This window comes from Lagopus leucura, unplaced genomic scaffold (assembly GCF_019238085.1).
Source record: "Lagopus leucura isolate 7727_CA_CO unplaced genomic scaffold, USGS_WTPT01 Super-Scaffold_100014, whole genome shotgun sequence".
Taxonomy (NCBI): domain Eukaryota; kingdom Metazoa; phylum Chordata; class Aves; order Galliformes; family Phasianidae; genus Lagopus; species Lagopus leucura.
The window spans coordinates 2,467,494-2,489,813 of record NW_024962268.1 but is presented as its reverse complement, the minus strand read 5'-3'; the positions used below and the strand labels follow the sequence as shown (position 1 = coordinate 2,489,813).

The following is a 22,320-nucleotide window of genomic DNA, read 5'->3' as shown; positions in this document are numbered from 1 at the left end:
TCCCCTATTCATGCCAGCCAAGATGATTCATTTTAGGAACCACCTTGTGCTGCTTATTCAGTAATCAATTGTGAATAACAGAGAAACTTTTCAAACTTACTGGTTTGTTTTTTGTTTTGTTTTGCTTTGTTTCTCTTAACAGAGGTATGTGTAGTGGCAACAATTGAATTACTTCTAACCAGCCTTAGTAAAACTAAATATGAGTATGGTACATGTGAAATTTCATGTCCCGTTCCCACATGTTGACATGTTGAAAAACGTAACATTCATCTTCTAAACTAACAATCAAACACAAACACTAAGCTTTTTGCCATGATGCCACGTGAGGGATAAAACTAGGAAGTAGATTTGAAGAATGCTTACCTACAAGGAGAGAAAATTTAGAAGAATGGAACAAGCATGCATGCTGCAGAGAGATGTGTCAGAAAAGAAGATGGGGCCTGGCCAACACGTCCCAGCACATTTGACTCAGAATCCGGCACGCAGAGAACTGTCATTATGGATTTACCAGAGTGGTTCCTGGAGGAAGAGGCCTCTGAATTATCAAGGAACCTTCCCGAGGCTCTCACAGGATATCCCCCACTCAGGAATATCAAGAAAAAATATGCATTAAAAAAAGCAGAAGAAATGCCCTGAAGGCCTGTGATGATTAGATTGCAGTTAAAATTTTCCAGGATTTCTGAGCCTTACAAGTTACATTGGTGAGGAAGGCAAACTGGTGCCAGGCTTTTTTACTAGGTTGCACTACTTGTGAGGCTTTGCCAGCCCTTGCTACAGTTACCAGAGATGATTCCAGCCCCAAGCAAAACACAGCCTAGTGTCCCAGTAATCAGGGGACCATGAACTAGTGAGATCATCCGTTTACACACCAACATGCATAGCCCCTGATCAGAGCCTCCCCTTCCGCCCTCAGTTGAGCTGGAATTGCCAAAAAGGACTTGTCCCCTCTGTGAGCTACTTCCCACTTCCTTGCAGCTAGGCTGCTGCAAAACACTCGGTGCACCCTCTTTTGAACATTAAGAATGCAGCTACAGCCGTGAGGTTGCAAGGCAAAGAAACATTCAGGTGGCAAATCTGCAAAAGAGGGTTGTGAGATGGGACCAAATAGAAAAATTGTCTTTTTGCAGTGTCGTGGCTTAGATTCTGGAGTGGGGCAATTGAGGCTTTCTTTTGTATCAGGTAACAATCTCATTGCTGAGAGAACATAGTCTGTTGTCCCAGACTGACTGTGTAGATGTTATATGGAGGCATGCTGCAGCTCTTTACTCCAGCAATTAATCATGTTCCCTAAATACTGTCGACAGAGGCTTGTTTCTCATTAAACCACCTGAAAGCAGACCTCCTGACTGTCCCAAGAGGAAAATAAAGAAGAAAGGTATTTGTTTCCAGACACAGTTCAAAGGCAACAAAGCTGAGAACTGCTGAAACAGAAACAATTACCATTAAATTTTTTTCTGCAGCCTGAATGAATTCCCCAAGCAAGATCCTACTGAGTGAGAGTTGCACAGCTGTCTGCTAAGATACTTGACTGCTCTTGCATGCTTTCCCCATGGGGTGACAGGAGGTAGCTTGAGGAATGGCAAATTAGTGAGACAAAAAGTTACTTTCAGCTTCAGAAATGTAGATGGGCATTCACAGCCAGAGTGTTGTGCCCGTTCTTGGCTCCTCGGTACAAGAGAGGCATGAATATAACTGCAGAGAGCACAATGGAGGGCCACAAAGAAAATGAAGCATCTTTTCTATGGTGAGAGGCTGACAGAACTGGAACTGTTCAGCCTGGATGAGAGCAGACTCGGAGCAATCTCATCAATGTCCATCAGCACTTGAGAGGAGGGTGCAGAGGATAGAGGCAGACTTATTTCAGTGGTGGTCAGTGTTAGGACAAGAGGCAATGGGCACAGACTGGAACAGAGGAGGTTCTTCTGGGATAACAGGAAACACATACCATAAGGATGCACTGACACAGGTTGACTGAGGACACTGTGGAGTCTCCTCCTTGGAGATGTTGAAGAGCCACCTGGACATGGCCCTGGGCACCCTGGTCTGGGTGTCTGCCTGAGTAGAGGCTGGGCAGATAGACTCAGAGGTCCCTGTCATCCTCAGCCATTCTGGGATTCTGGATAAATTCCTTGAGGTCAAAGATACAGTTGTAAGCATGATACAAGTTACACCAGCATGATAAAGGTCCTACAGCAGCTCAGTGTACATTCTCACAAGAAGATACACAGGTGGTTAAACTTTGATTAAGACACAGATAAAAAGACAGACAGACAGACAGTGATGCACTTGAATCTTCCTGCCCCCTCACTGCCAGTACGACTGGTGGGCCCAAAGCAATACGATTTGAATCAGCAAAATGGTGAACATCACAGCCAGAAGTGTCAACCCTTGCAAGTAACAGGTTGAAACTCTTGCAGCTGGTGTACATACAGGAGGCTTGACGTTTGCTGCAAGCCCCTTTTTTTTTTTTTTCTTTTTTTCTTTTTTTAAAATTATATTTATACATATTCCCTCCACACAGGTTAAAATGCACCTGATTTTGTGAAATGACAAAACTGCACTTCCTCAGTCTGAACTTTGAGTTCATTGTTTCCCAGAGTGTGTCTTATCTTGGTTCTTTCCTGAAAAATAGCTGCAGTCTTCATGCCAAAGAGCTCAGTTGTATCCAGGCAGAAAGGAGGATCCTGAGATATGCATGCAGCAAGCATGTCCCGGAAGAATTTCTGGCTGTTAGCTATTTGTTGGCCTTGGCAACTCCATTACAGCTATCCTGGACCCTTAGTTTTCTGGTACATGGCATTTTTGGGTGGTCTTGCGTGGAGGCAGGAGTTGGACTTGATCACAGAATCACAGAGTGGCCTAGCTTGGAAGGGACATCAAGGATCATGAATCCTGCCCTCTATGCCCAGGAATATCATAGGTAGTATGATTTTCCAATTTTCCAATTTGTTCTCAGTCTGTCATAATGCTCATGATCTCTTCTTTGCTAGTATTTACAAATCAGCTATGCCTGCCCTTAAAGTCTGTCCTTACACCATCAGCCATGAATAAAGCAATACCCAAACACCGGAGTTTTTGCCATTATGTCCTTAACCCTTAGCAGCATTCCCCAAAGCTGAAGGTGCAGGCTGTGGCAGAAGGAATCTAAATTTTTCAGACAGAATGTTAGTACTCAGCATGCAGGATTGGCATTCACTCTGAATGGATACAGCTCTAGATCCAGCTCTCAGATTTCTGCACCATAGCCAGAAGTGATGGCAAATACTCAGCACTCTTAAAGAAACATCCCATACACTGCCTGGATGCTCATTAAATAATGTGATATCAACCCCTTTTGCTAGCTCTGACTGGGAGACAATCTCACCAAGGCCAGTGAGGGAAACAGATGACCATAGAATGGTTTGGACTGGAAGGGACCTTCAAGATCATCTAGTGCCAACCCCCTGATACAGGCAGGGAATCCTCCCACTAGACCAGGTTGTTCAAAGCCTCATCAGCCTGGCCTTGAATGCTTCCAGGGAGGAGGCATCCACAACATCACTCGGCAATTTTTCCAGTGCCTCACCACCCTCACAGTAAAAAATTTTGTCCTGATATCCAGTCTAAATCTACCCTCTTCCAGTTTCGAGTCATTTCGCCTCATCCTGTCACTGCATGCCCATACAAAATGTCCCTCCCCTGCTTTCCTGAAGGCCCTTTCAGGTACTGGAAGGCCATTATATGGTCTCTTGGACCCTTCTTCTCCACCACACTCTCATGGTCACCCTTGCAGACTACATACCATGTGGTGAGACAGTGGCTTTTCCTCCACTGGTGCTTCTGTCCCTGGTAAGTAAAGGAACAGCTGTGTGTGCCTGGTTGGTATCTTTCCCAAATGCTCCCAACAGTATTTGTTTTGAGTCCACTGAAGCCAACGCAGTTCTTCCCTTTTCTTTAACTGGCCTTAAAAAGCTTAAAAAAAAATTTTAAAGTAACCTTAAACTTGCACTTGAATCAGTGCAAGTGGAAGAATTTGAAATTAAATCCTTCACATTTAAAAAAATAATTATCAGGATTCAAATTATAAAAAAGAGATACAAATTACTTTGAGGCTATATCATACGTCTGTGTGCAAAAATACTTATTAAGATCACAGGTTTTCAGCAACAAATTGCATACAGCATTTTATTCTGTAGCTTTGATAAACTGACACAATGCAGACTGATGTTTATCATGCTTCAGATCCTCCATTGCCTCAGGTATTATTTCTAGACATCGTGTGAAGCCACGGCTTATGTTCTTCAGTCCAAGAAGAATATTTTAAACGAAAGTATTCCAACCCATCTTCCGAGCCCATTGCCTGCAAAAAAATCAGCTACACTGAAGATGAAACAAAAATAACCCAGAGAAGCAAAATACTTTTTCAGTGTTGTACCCAAAGTAACACAGTTTCGTATCATCCTTTGCAGAGAACAATAACTGTGTAATAAAATCCAGGTAAAGAACAGTCACCACTAGAAATACTATCAGTGAAAAACAACTCTGAGTAATGTTGTAATATGGAATTTGAAAAAAGACTAGAAACTTTCTGTTCACAGCAATAAATTCTGTTATATGCCTTCCAAGTCAGAGCCTGAATGAAGGAGGTGGTAAAAAACAAATGATATGCCAAGACACCAGGAGAACAATGCAGACAATAAAGCTTTTATAGTCTGGCAGACAGGATGGGCAGAATAGATGTCGTAGTAATTCCTATAAAATCAGTGGGTGACCTTTTGAAAGAGATCTCTAGAAGTGTTTGCTTCCCTCAAAGCAGGATTATGCTCACATTAAATTAGCCTACTAGGGTTCTTGAATAGTTTGCCACTTCATCTCTGCACGTGTTCTGGCACACATCCTCCTTCCCATCTCATCATGTTGAAAAGCTTTTTCTTTAAACATAGTAGAAATTCCTCTTGCTGTTGTTTACATGTGCTGCTTGCTTTCACTGTGGATCTCTGAGAGAAGTCTGGCTCCATCTTCTCTGCATCCCCTATCAGCCAGGTGAGGGCAGCAGAAAGATTCCAGTGCATCACTCTTTCTAGTGGACCAAACCATCCTGGTTGCTCTGTATTCTCCATGTATGACATCCTCTCCATGCTTCTGTGGGCTCCAAACTCCAGTTTCCTGATAACTTCTTGTACTGGCACTCCAAGATAGATCCACTATTCTTGATGTAGCCTCACAAGTACTCAGTGCAGGAAAATAATTGCTTCCTTTGACCTGCTAGCTGTGCTTCTGATAACTGAATTTGAAGCTCAACCTTCTGCACTGTAAGAGACTGCTGACACAGCTTCATCTGGTCCACTAGGGCCAGTGGCTATTTTCTAAGGTAAGCTAGATGCAAGACTTTACGTTTGTCTTTGCTGTTGAACACTTCACCAGTGTAGTTTAAAGAACTGCAAGAGAGACCACATTGAACACTTTGCTAAAGAAGTCATGTATGGAATCATAGAGTCATAGAATTGTTGGAAACAACCGGCAAAATCATCAAGTCCAACTGTGCTGCCATTCCACTGCCACCACAAGCACTAAGCCATATCATGCAGCTCTTCATCCAGACACCTCTTGAACACTGCCAGGGACGGTGACTCCACCACCTCCCTGGGCAGCCATTCCAGTGCCTGACCACTCTCTGGGAGAAAAAGTTCTTCCTTATGCCTAACCTAAACCTCCTCTGGTACGACTTGTGGCCATTTTGTTTGTTGCCTGGGAGAAGAGGCCAAGCCTGTCCTCATCAAAACCTCCCTTCAGGAAGTTGTAGAGTGCAGTGAGGTCTCCCCTGAGCCTCCTCTTCTCCAGACTGAACAATCCCAGCTCCCTCAGCCGCTCCTCATAAGACTTGTGCTCCAGACCCCTCACCAGTTTTGTTGCCCTTCTCTGGACATGCTCCAGGGCCTCAATGTCTTTCCTGTAGTGAGGAGCCCAAAACTGAACACAGTACTCGAGATGCGGCCTCACCAGTGCTGAGTAGAGGGGGGACGATCACCTCCCTGCTCCTGCTGGCCACACCATTTCTAATGCAGGCCAGGATGCCGTTGGCCCTCTTGGCCACCTGGGCACTCTGTCGACTCATGTTCAGCTGAGCATCAACCAACACCCCCAGGTTCCTTTCCTTTTCACAGTCATGTAGTTAAGTCCAGTTCTAAGTTGCTAGGAAAACAAATTCAGGCATTGATGCAGAACATGAGTTTCTGTTCTTATCTTGTTTGACAAAGTTTTAGCAATAAACAGTCCCTGAGAGACTTTGGGCTTTTTTGACCTAGAAGATGCAAAACTCCTTAACAGTACCCAAGCTCTATTTCTTTAAGTTGGCTTGGATACCACAAACATCTTAGAAACATCTGTATGGCAATCACTACAGGTCATTTTCCCTGCCAAAGAGTTTAGCACGTGCAGAGCTTGAGGTTTCCACAGCTGCATTTTGTGTAGCGTCCAAGCCAGTTGATTTATATCTAGGAGAAGGCTTTTAATGGTGTTGCTTTGTGCAGCCATAGTACAACATCTTCAGATATAAAAGGCGATTTCAAGACTAGTTTCAAATTTCAGTAAGGAAGACAGACAGCTAAGGGCATGTGGAAGATAATTTAATGAAGAATTGTAGGAGAACTTTTGTGTGAATAATGTAAAAGCATAGTAACATTTTACTATGTGATTACTATTGGAAAGGAGAAATATCCCTGATGGAAAAGATGGCAAACAGCTGTAAGATTAGCCAACAACTTATAGATGCTTAGAATTAAGGAGTAGGGATGAGGCAGGAAGGTAGTTAGGCCTACCTAAAACTAAGAAAGTATCTAACTGAAATCCAGTAGATGTTAACTAAATACACATGCTCAGAAACTATATGTATAAGAAAAGTCTGATGTAGGATATTATGAAAGTATGCTCTGGGTGAAACTATTTTACTTGTTTAAAGAGAGTGTGAAAACAAGTCTACATGTACTTGAAGAAATGGTACAAGTTTCTTCTTTAATGCTATTGGACTGTGGCAGAGATTTGCAACCTAAATTCTCTCACAAAATCGTGGACACTCCTGCTCAATGGTTCATTGAATGTATAACTGACACGGTAGCTGAATCAATATCTGCACTCTATTTCAGACCTTTCTATTAAAAAGGTTTTCTGTGCTCAATTTAATTTTATCCATTTTATCAAATTCATTCATTCAATCGCGCTAATTTTTCATCTTTCTCTTAAAGATTTATTTCTTCATATTACGGATTAGATGGTGCTTCTCTTTCTGCAAAAAAGTTTTCTAAATCAAAGTGAGAACAAGCAAGCCTCTCATTAGCAACAAGAATAATACAAATAAATCTAGACTCATTCAAAAACAAGCTGTAGTCTTTTCTAATTATTTCCATAACCCTAAGGAACCCACATTTCCCAGGAGAGCATCTGAGATAATCCTTGAATATTAAGAAATAAGGAGAAAGTGCAGCAGATTTAGCAGGCAAATTGGAAAGAGAAAGAGGATTGAGCACCTGGGAAAGAGACGTGCTTCAGCATTCATCAGACTGGCTGTTATTTCTCACAGTTGGGAAAAAACATCCATCATTTTTCATTCCTCGGTCATGCAGATGATTCAGAAAGTTTTACACTACAAATAATGCTGTTTAAAAAAATAAGTTTTTCAAGTACCTGATTGTCATATGAGCAGCAGACTGGGGTATGAAATTTCGCCAAGAGTGCTTAGAAAATCATTTTTAAAATAGGATCCAGGAAATGAATTATGCCATGGAAATATTTTATTTAATAGCTCTCAGCAAGTTAATACATTTGCGCTTGCACTCTACTTTAGATGAAAATGCTTAATTTTGTCTAAATACAAGAATATGTAGCTTTTTTTTTTTTTTTTTTTTTTTTTTTAATTAAGAAAAGCTGGATAATTGTCCCCTATAACATGGAGCTCTGAGGCTTTCACAAAATTTCAACTGGAAACATTGCAAAGATTTTCCTTTCACTCTAGGCAGTGTGTGCAGTTCTGAGGAGGTGACTGCTCTTTTTCAATGAAATGCACTTGGGAAACACTGTGAGCAATTTTTGCATTTCTTTTTCAATCAGCTGTGGTCCCAATCCAAGAAGGTATTCACCAGTCAGCCACAGCTACCCCAGAGCTCTATACCACTACTTCTAAAAGCTCGAACGATCATGTTCAGGTAACATTTTTTCTAGTGCACAGCTTACTTTATTTTCTCCTCCATGCTTTTGAGTGAGGCTTCGAAAATTCCAGACAGTCCATCTCCCCACGCAGTGGCAGCAGGAGAACAGGAGTGGTGGTGGAAGAAACGATGCCTACTGCTAGACTTAATCTCTGGATGAAGCCTTTTCTATGAGTGGCCTCTTATTCCCAAGCAACAGACCCCGTGAAGCTCAGTGCATGCCCTGAAGCACCAGATGACTGGGCACTGTTCCCTCCCTGTTAGGCAAAGAGGAAAGAATTCAGTGTTGTCTTAGCGATCTCAGGTTCTATTATAGGCATACAGCAAAACTCACTGAGTAAAAGGGGAGGGAGAAGGTTTGGGAGTGATTTTTTGGTACTTCTTTTGAGCTCAGCAGTACCCCATAGGCAGCAAGGTGCCCTAAACTTTACATTCATATGCACTTGCATAAGCTTCCCTTCTCTCTTTGCATGCTTAAATTTATGTATACGTATAAATGCCCCCAAAAGCTATGATACATCTGAGGTTTTTCAGCCAGCATTAAATGCTACTCTTTAATCTTGATCTATTTCACAGGTGAACAAGCTCTTCAGAATTCCTGGATTTCGTATGAAGAGGGAGGGAAGCTTGTGTGTTTGATTTTGGCATTTTTATGTGAAATATGATGACCCAGATACATGCTGATTTTAACAGTCTCTTTTTTTTCATTATTTTTATTTTCAGCATGTAGAGGGCATCACTCTTTGTATATCAATAATTCATTTTACCCATAACATAAATTAAGGTGGTTTGCTTTCTTTTCCTTTGTTTTTCATTCATACACATGCAGGCACAGGCACACATGCATATTAATTACAAGTGGAAAGTGCAAATGACACTACATACTACACAGCATCTGCTCAATCCTTAATTAACCAACCTTCATGTGGTTCCCATGGCAACAATGTTTAACAGACTCCCCTGACTTAGAATATTCAATAGAAAATCTTACACTACATATTTTATTCAAATTGTGGCCATCAGATTACGTTTGTGTTAGCATTGTAGTGGCGGTGTTGATGGGAACAGGATGAGTCCTTGCTCTACTTGACCCCTCCACATATATTACCTCATTAAAATGTATAATAATGCTCAAGCTAAGTCACGTTAAGGCAGACTCGGTCTTTTTCAAAGGCTAGGCAGAAGCCCATTACCCTTTTTTTTGTTTGTCAATTTTCTCAAGCTTCAGAAAATGAACAGGAATATTTTTCAACCCTGCTCTTGCAACAACCATCCTACAATTATGAAATTCTCAACAGCAAAAAGGCATTTCCTTGCTGTATTTCCTATCTCTCTATTTCTCATTTCTTATCAGCAGTCTCCAAGCATATGTTTTAGCAAGGTATGTTCTCCATTATCCCAAGGGAATGTGGAGTAACACTTGCTGTTATAGCTAATGAAAAAGCAATATATTTTGGTGACTCATTTAGCAAGGGAAGCCCTATTCTCATTTTTGGCCACATCCTCTGTGGCTTTCTTCTAGATGCACATGTCTCTCTACACTGAATGATGCACTATGATGGTGTTGGACTGCTCCACTAGCTAGACTTCAAGACCTTTTTCTTGTCAAGAATGAAAAGCTACACTCCACAGGAGAAAAGTCCTGATTGCCACGGGCCAACTGTGACCCATTGACAACATGTCCCTTCCCGTACCCAGCACAGCACCCTGCAGCAGGCCATTTGGATGAAAACTCTTAGAAGAGAATCACAGAGGGAGGCAGGAGCCATCCCTGCTGTTTTCTACCCTGCTTATGCCCAGAAAGCTCTCTCCCCAGAGACAGGGATAGGACAGAGCCCTCTGAAGGCCAAGAAGCTCTGCTCCTTCGGGGACAGGCTCCACTGGTAGGCTGGGGCAGGGAACTATATGGGGCCATAATCACATCCAACATTTTTTGTCCTGTAAGAACAGTCATGAATAGTATTGCCCCCCATGTGGGAAAAACCAACCAACCAACCAATAATGGGATAACAGGACAAGTGATTTGAGAAGGGTCCTGGGTAAAATGAGAAGAAGGAGGCAGGAGCAGGTGACTTCAGGCCATGACTGTACTCTAGTGACAACTGGAAGGGAGGGCATGTTGGCTTGCAAAACCTCTGTGTCTTTGCATTTCATAAACTGCTGTATCTTTCCTCTGGGTATTAAATTACAACTTTAAACACTGGCTGCATACAGACAGAGTTGAAAAGAATGATTTTGCTATTGTACGCAGAAAACTGTATTGCTCTCAAAGTATGTACAAATTAAACGTTACTCTGAGTTCAGGGATAATCTAATTATTGCTTCCTTTTGAAGTAAGAGAACAATATTTACTCAGTAAATTATGGACCTTTAAAGGTAATACTTTCTTTGAAGATTAAACAACACACATGTTGTCAGTTATTATAACCATATTTGACCCCTTTTGCTCTGTAAAAATAGAAATGAATTTTGAGCTTTCACAGAGATGTTACATTTCAGAAGGCATTTCACTGCTTCATATCCCTGTCAAATGCCTTTAATGAGTGACTGAGAGGGCGAAGTATCAGAAAATCTGTTTGTGTGATGTGTGCAGTGCACAGCTACACTGCAGTTCACAAGAACTTCTCATTTTAGCATGGAGGGGACATCAGTGGCATGGAGAAACCATCCTCAACATTGGGGTTGGCAGCAGGTTGGGCTTATAAGTCAGCACGTCTGCTCTTAGTGACAGGAGTCTAGGGTATATATGTCTTCTGGAAAGGATGCAGAGCATCCTGGTTTTGTGCTAGGGGCTGGTCACAGCATAAGGAAGGACCTACGTGCAAAACCTGGCACCTCCAGGAGAGTTCAGCAGGTCCAGCAGGACCAGGCAGTGCAATATCATGCTTCATGCATGCAATATCATGGGTGCATATTGCACCCATGCAATATCATGGGTGGTCAGGCACTGGAATGGACTGCCCAGGGAGGTGGTGGAATCACTGAGCCTGGGGGTGTTCAAGGAAAGACTGGATGTTGTGTTGAGGGACATGGTTTAGTAGGAGCTATTGGGAATAGGTGAACGGTTGGACTGGGTGATCTTTTAGGTCTTTTCCAACCTTAGTGATTCTATGATTCTATGATTCTATGATTCACAGCTGTGGATCCTCAATGCATCCAGCCAATGCAAAGGCTGCCATAGACAGAGATGATCTTTCCTGCAGTGAATTCCTGAAGTGATTACATCAAGCTTAATTTTCAGCTCTGAATAGTGTAATTTCATGGAATTCCCATGTGGACTTTTTTCTTTACTAAATTCCTAAATAGTGTATAGAAGCTTGAAAAACATAGCATTGAAGTGGAACAGTTTGAGTCTTTCAAGTTCAGAATAAGTTCCAAATATCTGAAGGCCCTTGGTTCTCTTTTATGTTCAGGCCCATCTTTGTAATTGCCCAAGAATTGCTGACAGAAGTTATAGAAATAATAGGTCGGAAACTTCTGAGCAATGTTTAGGGAAATGTTTCCGCTTATCAGAAAGCAATCAGGAAATTAAGCGGTGAACACTAATCGAGTTACATTTCATTGAAATTATAGATGGAAGGACTGCATTCCGGGGAATTTCAGATGTTCTAAGCTCCAATTTTCTCAGAATGAGGAAAATTTTGAGTGCTCAGGTTGCATGTTCAGAATATTTGAGACGCATTTTGAAGCCTTGTCATCTCACAGGGCATTCGGTTGCAGGACTATGACGCAGTCCTGCCTGCAGGACAAGCAGGAGTGACTAAGCCTTTGCGAAGATGTTAAAATGTTTCTCCTCTTTTTGGTGGTTTCCCACAATGCTGATATGTTGTCTTTGAAATTTTTTCGCCTGATCTTTCTGAAGAATTATGCTATAAATAGAATGGAAACAGCTCGAGTCAGAATTAGAAATTGAGCCAGTGTGCAAACTGAGACTTCTAGTGAAACAGCTGAGGAGTCTTACCCTTCACTACTAATTACTTTAAACTGTGAAGTACCCTTCAGCAGCCAGCATTCAGCCTTGGGTACTGTGAGCGGTCTCCCAGTGCTGTTCCACCTTCTGCAACCTGCACACAACCAACTCAGCTCTAGGTAGGCACCACAGGGATGACAGCTAAATAGATGGCTGGCCTGTGTGACTCAGAGGTTCCTCTGAGGTCCTGCTGCTCTCCTGTGTGTTAAAGCAGGGTTGAGTGTGGCACCGGTGATCCAAGCCTCAGTGGCATCAACAGTTTGTTCCTCTCTCAGCTAGGTTTTTGGATGCCAGCCTGCACTGTGTTGCTACCAGACATGTGATAGCCATTAGGAAACAGATGAGAATGCCCCACAGATCACCTACAACCCATGCATGGATTGGCCATATGCAAAGTTAGCTTTCTGTACCACTTACTTCACCTTCTGGTAAAAAAATAATGCAATTCCAGAAGTAGAAAAGCACCTATCTTGTTCTCTGCCTTCAAGCTTTACATATATACTGAGGACTTAAAGAAACTGATCTTATCAGTTCAACTTCCAACAGAAACCTTGGGCAGCAGCTTGAAGTCAGTCAGATTTGTTTAAGATACAAGCCACAGCATTCAACAGGAGCAATGGCATTTCCATCTCATGACTTACCGATGAGAAATTTTATACATCACTTGTCTAGATACAACGTGGAGGCTAGCTGACCCAGGACATCATCTCCATGGTGGGAAAGTCTGCAAACCATCTTGAAGAAGGAATAAACTATGTGCAAGACTTTTCTGTCTATAGAAAATCCAGAAGCACTCCCAGATCTCAAAGTAAATGACTGATTTGATGTATACTTCAAAGGAGGCCACACCTTAGCTTTGGAGCCTCTGAGTCCTTCCTTTGCCTGCGGCATTGCCACTGTCCAGCCTTCATTGAGATACAAGCTGTTTCAATATTACTTCAGAACGAAGCACTTGGAGATAATTTAATGAAGCCTGGGCAACCTTGTCAATCCACCAAGTGGCTGCACTCTGGTTTTAAATCAGACCACAGCTGGCACCTGCAACCCTGCAAGGAAAGCAACATCAGCAGAGCAGCAGTTTGACTCCCTCTGATGTTATCCATTTCACTGACAGCCAGAGCACCTCGCCCCGAAACCCTGCTCCTTGCACAAGTGAGACATCAATAACACATTGTCAATAGCATCAAAAGTGGCAGAGACTCCCTAGAGGATGATAATGGATACCCTCCACTGCCTTTGTATCTAGATTGGGCTTGGATGAGGATATTTCATAGAATTTACTTTAGTTTATTTGCTTTAATTATTTTTTTCTAACTGGCCTATAATTAACTCTCAGCATTGCTAGGCCAACTGTGTGCAAGTAGAAAAGTTTCACTGCAGGTTGGATATTACATACTTCAGCCAGAAGTGACACTAATTTCACGTGTTTTTTGCATCTTTACCTGAATGTCCACCCAGGGCTGCTGATCCCAGGGTACTGTCAATCCACTCACCTAGGAGGGCTGGGGACAATCTATCTTCAGCTCATGAGATACCTCATCCATGCAGAGCATACTGGTGAGCAATGATAAGCATGGGTGACTGAAAGGTTCACGCCTTTGCACAGCTCCTTTAGGCATGATTTGGCAATGCTATAGAAAGCTGCTAAGAAGGTTTCCTTGAGTGTGATAAACATCCTCCAGAGGAGAAATTCCTCGTTTCAACTTGCACTGTTCACTGTCACTTTTGTAGATATCTGATTCTCACTCTGTCAGGCACTGGTTTTCAAAATACCTAATTTAACCATTCTCAGATTATCAAGCTCACAAACAATAAGCAGTTCAATAATTACTGATTGTTTTTCCCCAAGTGGAAAAGCTTGTTACACTATGGGGTTTATAAAACATCCCAGAGATAGGATATAGTCTTCCTGCATCCTTTGTTTCCAGAGTGTTTTTTCATCTTCCTTTTCTTTCCTTTGTGATCCTTTGAGTCCCAACCTCAGAACTCAGTAGGAGCTGCAGATCTCTGTGAGGCTGAGTCCCTCTGTGCGAGGGGTGGGGATGTCTTTAATGGGGCCTGAGAGTGAGTTACCTGAAGAAGAGGTGGGAACATCTATCTAGCTGAATGATAAGAAATGTTCCTGGGGAATTCTGGAGACAGCTACTGACTTGGCTTGAGCTGCCATCAACACTGCTTTAAATGTCTGTGAAAAATTTTGACATTCCCAATGACAGTACGGAGAATTTCACTGCTGTGGCCTACAGAATATGTTCAAGTTCCTCCGTGATCCTCTTAGTTTCTGGTAATCTCCTGATACAAAAAGCCAAGCTGCCTATTTTATGATGCATTTTTGCAGAACAATGGACAGTATTAATGATAATTACTTAGGTAACTGCTAGCAAGGATATGTTGTGAGATTTTTCATTTAAATTGAAGAAATGAAATGGTCTAGTTTCATACCAGCCTACTAAAGGAAGCCTTTGTGCAATCATTCAAGACACTGAATTTGAGCCATCCTTGTAGTTGCAACTCAGAACAGGGCAGAAAGTGAAACATGAAAACCTTGCTGAAGGCTAACATTTAGTTGTCATGACTAAGATTGCTAAGAATATTCACAGCTTCTTCTGTAGTGCTTCCACATTCAGGTCTTTGACAGGGAAAAAAAACAAACACAACCAATTACTTTGGCAAGAAAGTCTTGAGGGCTGCAATTCAGTAACAGAAAGAGCAGACATCCAACCTGTTACAGTATGCTGATGCCCCATAACCTATGCCATTTCTACCTCATACATAAAACAGGAACATTGACTCTTGTCTGGAAGGATTTGGGGCTGCAATTCTTTTCAAACAGAGTATTAATTAGAAGGTATCTGAGAAGTCATGTTATTTCCCCATTTGTTATCAAATGCATACGGAGAACTGCTTCATCAGCAACTTTCGCCTGCATTCAGAATTCAATCACTGGCATTTCCAGGAAAGATACTGATCACAGCACAGCCTCGTGATTATTCTCTGAACGGACAACTCCACAAACATGGTTTTAATAACAGTACAGCACGTTACTACAGAATTTGCATCAACTTAACTGAGATGCAGTGAAACATTTTGCTAGTTTTTTTTATGGACAGCATACAAACCAATGCAGCCAACAGGTCACAGTGAGCAAAATGATTAATGTTGCAAACATTAAGAGATTTTTTTTTAGAATTCATCTGTATAAATAATCTTCGAGGAGTTTTGCTGAGAGCCTAATCTGTATTTATTTTGGACATTTGAAAATCACATCTGTGCATGGACTGGCTTAGTGAAAAGTCTCTAAAACTGCAGCTGAGTTTACCCTAACGCTCTAAACAACATCCAAGCACTTGCTCTATTCTGGCCTCATCTTGTAAGTAACTGAGTGCACAAATCTAAAGCTGTTGATTCAGCTCGCTGTAAGCTTGAGACCTTTTGTTTACCATCTTACAAAAATTGACGAAGAAAGGTTTGTTGTGAACTTCAGTTAAAATCTTCTAAAGCTATGAAATATGGCAGCACTACTAGTATCCAGCAATGTCAAGGAGAAAGTGCGGGACAAAGTCTAGGCATATAGTGAAGAAAGCCCTCTTTGTTAAGGATGGAATAGCATTAATAAAAACAAAAGGAACAAAGAGAAAGCCCAGTGTAGTGGAGATTTGCAGTAAAGCACTTGTTTCTTTAATTTCAACACAAAAATAAATGACTAAATTCAATTTTGAGCTTTCACAGTCAAGATGTCTTGACAAGCATATCAAAAAAGCAAGCACAATATGCAGTAAGAGTTAGAAAAAAATACAACAGGCCATGTGAATATACCCATTTCAAAGGAGAATAAAGAAGCTGAGGCGTAGAAAGTACTTCTGAATATATATTTCTATTTAGAAAAAGAGTAGGAATCATTAATACATGACTGACAGTGACTGAAAGTGCAACCCCCTAAAATGATCGAGTCTCACTGGGGCTTCATTTAAATTCTGCAATGTATTAACAAATGCCTGAATAATGGACAGAGTTCAGGGGTTCATAATACATCTTGTTATAAAGAACACCTGCCGAGACCATACTGATCTGTAGTTTAAACATCTTATACAATTAAAATACCTAAATCTAGAAGCCACCTGTTTCCTTTGCCTTCCCCAAGTGCCTTAAGTTTTACTGTAAACACAGGTGAGCAAAATAAGATGCTGTCTGATATTAGGGGACTTGAGAAATTTGCACAACAGCTGAAGTCCCGGTCAGTGGCTTTTGAACTCCCAGCCCCCCAGTTAAAACTGATGAGAGAAGCAGAATCCTCTCTTTCTCTCTCTCTTTCCTTGCCACTTACAAGGCAATTCCCACACTGGTTTGGGACAGCAGTTATCCATCCAGCAGCTTGGATTTGACAGCAACCAGCACCAGATGTTGCAGTAGAGGCATAATAAAAAGCAGAATGAGCAACTGTGGAGGAAACTTTTTAATTTTTCCCAAATTCCCAGCGGGGCAATGTGCTTATCCCAAGACATGCTGTATCCCAGGAACTGAGATGCCTGTTCACAAATTTAGCAAAAGCTAAAAAAGCTGTCCAGCAGCCCTATCTCCACTGATGATCAGTGAAGCGAGGCTGTGGTCTGCAAGATCTCTAACAAGAGGCTGTATTTCCCTTCTAATTTTAGTCTAGCTGTGAAACAGAAAGCACATAAAGCACCTTCTGAAATTCTACAATGGTGCTTTGCTGTTTTGTTTTGTTTCTCATACATAGATACCAAAGCAGTGCAGGTGAGTAGGAGCCTTGAAGGCTGGAAACTGAAACTGAAAAATACACTTGCAGGCCCAATCTTTCCACAGTGAGACTGGCACACCAGTTAACAGCATCTGGGAACCAAGATCTATTCACAGGAAATGTCGGTTGCTCCACTGTTAGCCCAAGACATCAACCAACCACTATTCTGACAGCACAGGGAGAAACGACAAAGAAAGCACTGCTTTTGATGTTCTCAAACAGCACAACAGCCTTGGAAAAGAAGCCTCCACGAACAAGAAACCCTTGCTGACAAACATCTGCTATCCAAGCTTGTGCTCCTTGCAGATCTTGCACAATGCAAAGCTTTGCAGAAAGCCTTCAAATCTATACAAACAACCCTGCACTCCCCTGTGCCAAAAGCCAGGAGCTAACCCAGAGCAGCACAGCTGTGCTCCTTCCATGTTGCTGCAGGACATGCCTGCTCCTGGTTTTACCAGCGGAGGTGCCTGGAATGCAGTTTTGGCAGCACTGCACCAACACAGGAAGTGGACAAGGGGATTTAAATTTTTCCTCCTGTTTTCAAATTTCTTTGGAAGACCCAGCACTGCAACAGAGTTACAGTTTTGCAGAAAGGCGTGGAGCATTTATTAAATTCAGTGAAACTATACAGACATTTCTGAAAGACAAGAAGGTATAAAACAGGCCCCGTTTCTTGCTACCTAATGCTGATGATCCCATGAACCTGAACACAAGAAGCTAGCTGGCTCCCACACGGGAAAGCAGCAGTTTCCAATGGGATCAGTTAAACTGAAAGCCTACTATTTTGCCCAGAGAAGCTGTGGATGCCCTTTCTCTGGAAGCAGGTTAGACGGGGCCCTGGGCAACCTGATCTAGTGCAAGACCGCCCGGCCCATGGCAAGAGGGTTGGAAGTATGTGGCTTGTAAGTTCCAACCCACATCATTCTATGATTCTATGATTCTACAGTTCTATGATTCTATGATTACATGATTCTATGATTCTATTTATCCCCTATTTCTTCCTTTGAACAGTGGAGTTTCATCCGCTAAATTTTAATGCACATACTGAAATAAGTTATAACACAATAACAAACTGACATAACAGCATCTCTGCACAGAGCTTGGCAATAGTACCGAAACGGTGATAAGCTCTGGGACATGAACAAACACTTACTAGCAATTACACTGATACCATAAAAAACATCCCCTTCTAAGCAGTTGCAGAGCCAAGGGATAAGAAAAACAGCCCAATAATTAAGGATACATAGCGCATTTCAGAAGAGATTATAGTTATAACTCACTAGTTGCTGTCTTTTCACATAGTAACTCTATAGTTAGAAGGCTACTGATCCATACCCTGAATTCCCAAACAGTAGGCTCATCTCTCTTTGTTTGCCCTTTCCAATAGAAGTCTCCAGAGAAATGGAACAGTCACATTCATCGCCCTTGGTGGCATCTTTGTAATTCCAAAATGCTACATCTCCCTTGCTACCCACTGCTTCTTGCAAAGCATTTGAAATCACATCATAAATTAAGATCATAAAAAAGGCTCCAAAATAATTTAATTGTTATATTTATCATTGGGAAAATCTTGCATTGGGTATTAAATACTATCCTTAAAGCCACTTGGTCATACAGAGAGTAACTACAAATATTTAGAAAACCAAACACAATTATATTTCCAAAGTGCTATTGAAATTAGACAGTGAGCCATCAGAGGTAAACAATGTTTTCCTCCCCTCCATCTCCACTTTCTGCATCCTGCAGGCTCTCAGGCTGGTGGTTCAGCAGCAGCGCTTCCACTCGTGGCGGCTGAATGGATCCATGGTTTGGACTGTCTGCCTGGGGACCTTGGATCTGTGACGCATTTAAATCTGTAAGAAACAAGAGGAGGACATGTGACAACACATCTTTTATGCCCATGCAACCACTAAGAGCAAATTTTGACTTTTTGATTAGCGATGTGCTAAAGCACCATCTCCAAGAAAGTCACATCTGTCCAGAAGGAAAAACACTCCTGTACTATTTAATTATATGAAAGACTGGTGAGAAATAGCATGCCCAAAACTACTGAAATCTGTCCAAGTCTTTCCATTGTCATGAAAGAGCTTGAATCGGTCTCACTATTTTTACAACAAAAGACATTTACATCCTTACTTTGCCAACCAGAAGCACACTAGTGAAAATGTATACAGACTGTCAGAGTTGGGCTGGAGGGAAACATATCGTAGATAATCAGTACCCTTATTAGTAAGATAATCCAGCTTTTAAACTAATATAGTTTCCATCATTACATAGAATTATATTTGCAAGACTATTTTCTTATGGATGTGAAAGTTAGCAAAGTCCAGTTAAGAGACTGCTTGACTTGCACTTGCAGTCTGTAACAGATACGTAACTAGTCAGTTTCTTCCACCAATTTTATCTTTATTTCTTTGAGCAAACTACTTACTCTATTCTTGTCTCAGTTCTTTAGCTGTGAAAATAGTACTTCTACCCAAGCACTACGAAATTATTTTATAGGACCTTTCATTCGTTATCTTCCCAATTTTCTCCTACAAATGCAGAGAATCAGGCTTTTTTTTTTTTTTTTTTCCTGCAGAGCTCTGAAGGCTTTTGCAATCATCTGTAAGTTACTGAAAAAACAAACTAACTAACTAACTAACAAGTAAATAAACAACAACGACAAAAAACACCCACATGGTTGAATTCTCTCTCAGTGCCATTTCAGGACATCAGGAACTACATTATAGAAGTTAGTTCTTCTACAACTTTGTTTCTACAAATCAACATTTCCCATATGAACAAGATGCATGAGAAGGGAGCATATACCATCATATTTGGTATGAGAAAAGCCTGTGACAGACAAACTGCAATACTTGGCCCATTCTCATTAATACAGGACCAACCCAACCAACCTCTGCTACTACATAGGATTAAGGGCTTTGGAAAAACAACTCCACAGGAGGAAGCAGCATCCATGCAACAGCCATCACAGGTAACATCAGAAGCAAGCAAGCCCAGCATTGGGTCCTTTGAGCCTTCTGTCACTCATGCAGAAGCTAAAAAGACATTCTGTGCCCACCTCTGTCCTCATCCCTTCTCTCTTGTGTGCAAAGGAGATCTCTTATAAAGAAGATAATTGTTTTTCTTACTCACTGTCACTCTAAATGATCGTGATTTACAATGATACCTGCCCACAGCTGGCTCTCCCAAGATGCATGCAGCTTTCATCAGTCTCGTTTATTAAATTCATGGAAACATAAGTTTGCTGGCTAACTAAACTCAGGCTGCTCACTACCACTGGGAATGCGGAGCAGTGCAAGTCAGCTGTGGGACAGTGTATGAGAACAAACTGTACTGCTGCACTGCCTTCAGTATGTTCTCCACTCTGATAACCTGGGAGCAAACAGCCTCCAGTACTTCACTCCAGTGCAAGCGGTACGTAGGCAGTACCTGCTGCTGAGATTGCAGGGCAGGTGCCAGGGCCAAGGTATTTATATATCATCAGTGGTTGGTCAGTACCAGGGTGACAACAGAATGCAAGAAAATGCAGCCTAAATTCCCCTCCTTTTATTGTTTTACACTGGATTTAAGTGATCGAGTTTTAGTCTCTGTGAAAATCCACAGTAAGTTTTGATTGCAGGTGCACTACTCTGGATTTGCAGAATGTAATACAGGAGGACTGGACTCCCTTACTCAAACAGCTTAGCTTTGTTAGTTGACATCTGCACTTTTTTTTAATAGCCATATTAGAAAAAGATTACAATTTGCTGACTCAGATTCCAGAAACCAGAAATATCCTAACACCTGCTTGTCTTTATGCAAGCTGGATGCTTCAGTTTTATTTATTTAGTAAAAAGAGTGAAAGGTTCTCAATCTCTGAACGCTTGTACTGAAGGTAATTTTGCCCACATTAATATTCCTTTCAAGTCCTGTGAGTCTGTTCATCTTAACAAAGTTACATGCATAAAAATATCAGGCAGTAAGCATTTATGTGAAAGATCTTCTTCCAAAGTTTATGAAGTACATAATTGGAGAAGCCTAATTACAAATTTGAAGAAACCTAGAAAAGAAAAGAGAAACACCTTACACACAGTTTATTTTCTACCATCAAAACTAAACAGTAATTGCTTCACCAATTAAAGCAGTAGCTGTTTCCAAGCCATTTCTCATGAACTGGTACAATGCTAAACGGCAGAGCTAAGCAATGAAAGCTGACAATGTTCTGGAAAAACAAATCACATGCAGTCACTGTTGGAATAAGTGATTTATTGGCAGTTTAGTTGCTTTTCTATTCTCTTATTATTTTTAAGCCCTTGCATTCTAAGAACCTGAACAACAGGAGAGTTTCAGATTGGATATCAGGAAAATGTTCTTCACCAGAAGGTGGCTGGGTGGAACACTGCCCTGGAACAGGCTCTCCAGGACAGTGGTCATGGCACTGAGCTTGTCAGACTTTCTGAGATTCCCCTCCAGATATTCTGGAGGGGAGTATGTCCATGATGCTGTGACTCCGTGATCCAGGGAATGACAGCCCAGACACCATCACGGTTGATACACACTTTGGTGAGGTGGAAAGGATCTGCTTTTCCAGCAAACGAGGGAAGGGAACAGTTTCAGATGCACCAGGCTCTTCCTCACCAAGGAACAGCATCCCCAGGCTGAAGCCTCATCCTGCTATGGGTGCCACACTGCAGGCTGCCTGGCAGGAGGCAATGGAGTTTGTCATGCAAGCAGAGAGAATGGCTTGTCAGTGATAAGCCACAGGTGAAGGGGCTGCTGGTGGTAAGGGACTGCCCAGAAACTCTGTGCTGGCAGTCAGAGTGGCACTGGGGAACCAAAGCCCGGCCTCTCTGCAGTGCTGTGATGGGCAGCCATGGCTTGGAGTGGATTTAGAGCTGGGCCAGTAAGGACCATCTGCCTTTGATGAGCCTCCTCTTCACTTCTTTTTTTTTTTTTTTTTTTTTTTTTTTTTGCATAGCTCCAGCTCAATGAGGCCAGGTACCAGGCAACTGCAAAAAAGACTTTATGACCATAAAGTATATTTTTAGACAACAAAAATAACAACACAAGCCTGTGAGGCAGCTTTCACATTATTTCCAGGGAGGACCTGAGTTCTCAGATCAGGGCCTGGTCTCCGATGCAGAGAACCAAAAGCTCCTGGCTTAAAACATGATCCAGGAAATGAGAAATGTGGCATTCTACTTGCTAACTGCCTTATCCTACCCTTCCTGTAACACCAAAAGACAGGATGACTGGCATAGCACAAACCACTTAGAGGTGAAAGACAAAGCAATGGAATTTGCACAAAGCTGAGATCAATAGTAATTTGCACAAAGCTGAGATCAATACAAACCAAAACAAACACAGGGTCAGAGACTGGTGGTGGGAAGCCAAGTAAACACCTTATTAGTCACACTGATTCTCAC

At 41.8% G+C, this 22,320-nt stretch overlaps 1 protein-coding gene across 4 annotated transcripts in view; it reads right to left on the bottom strand.

Moving 5' to 3' along the window:
- Window positions 1-15,806: 15,806 nt before the first annotated feature.
- Window positions 15,807-22,320, bottom strand: part of ARHGEF28 (Rho guanine nucleotide exchange factor 28) — a 126,037-nt gene continuing 119,523 nt past the window's right edge. For all 4 annotated transcript variants that reach the window (XM_042875316.1, XM_042875318.1, XM_042875317.1 and 1 more), the window contains one exon: window positions 15,807-18,762. In XM_042875316.1, the coding sequence (XP_042731250.1) occupies window positions 18,602-18,762 (161 nt within the window). In that variant the 3' untranslated portion in view covers window positions 15,807-18,601. The remainder of the gene's footprint in view (window positions 18,763-22,320) is intronic.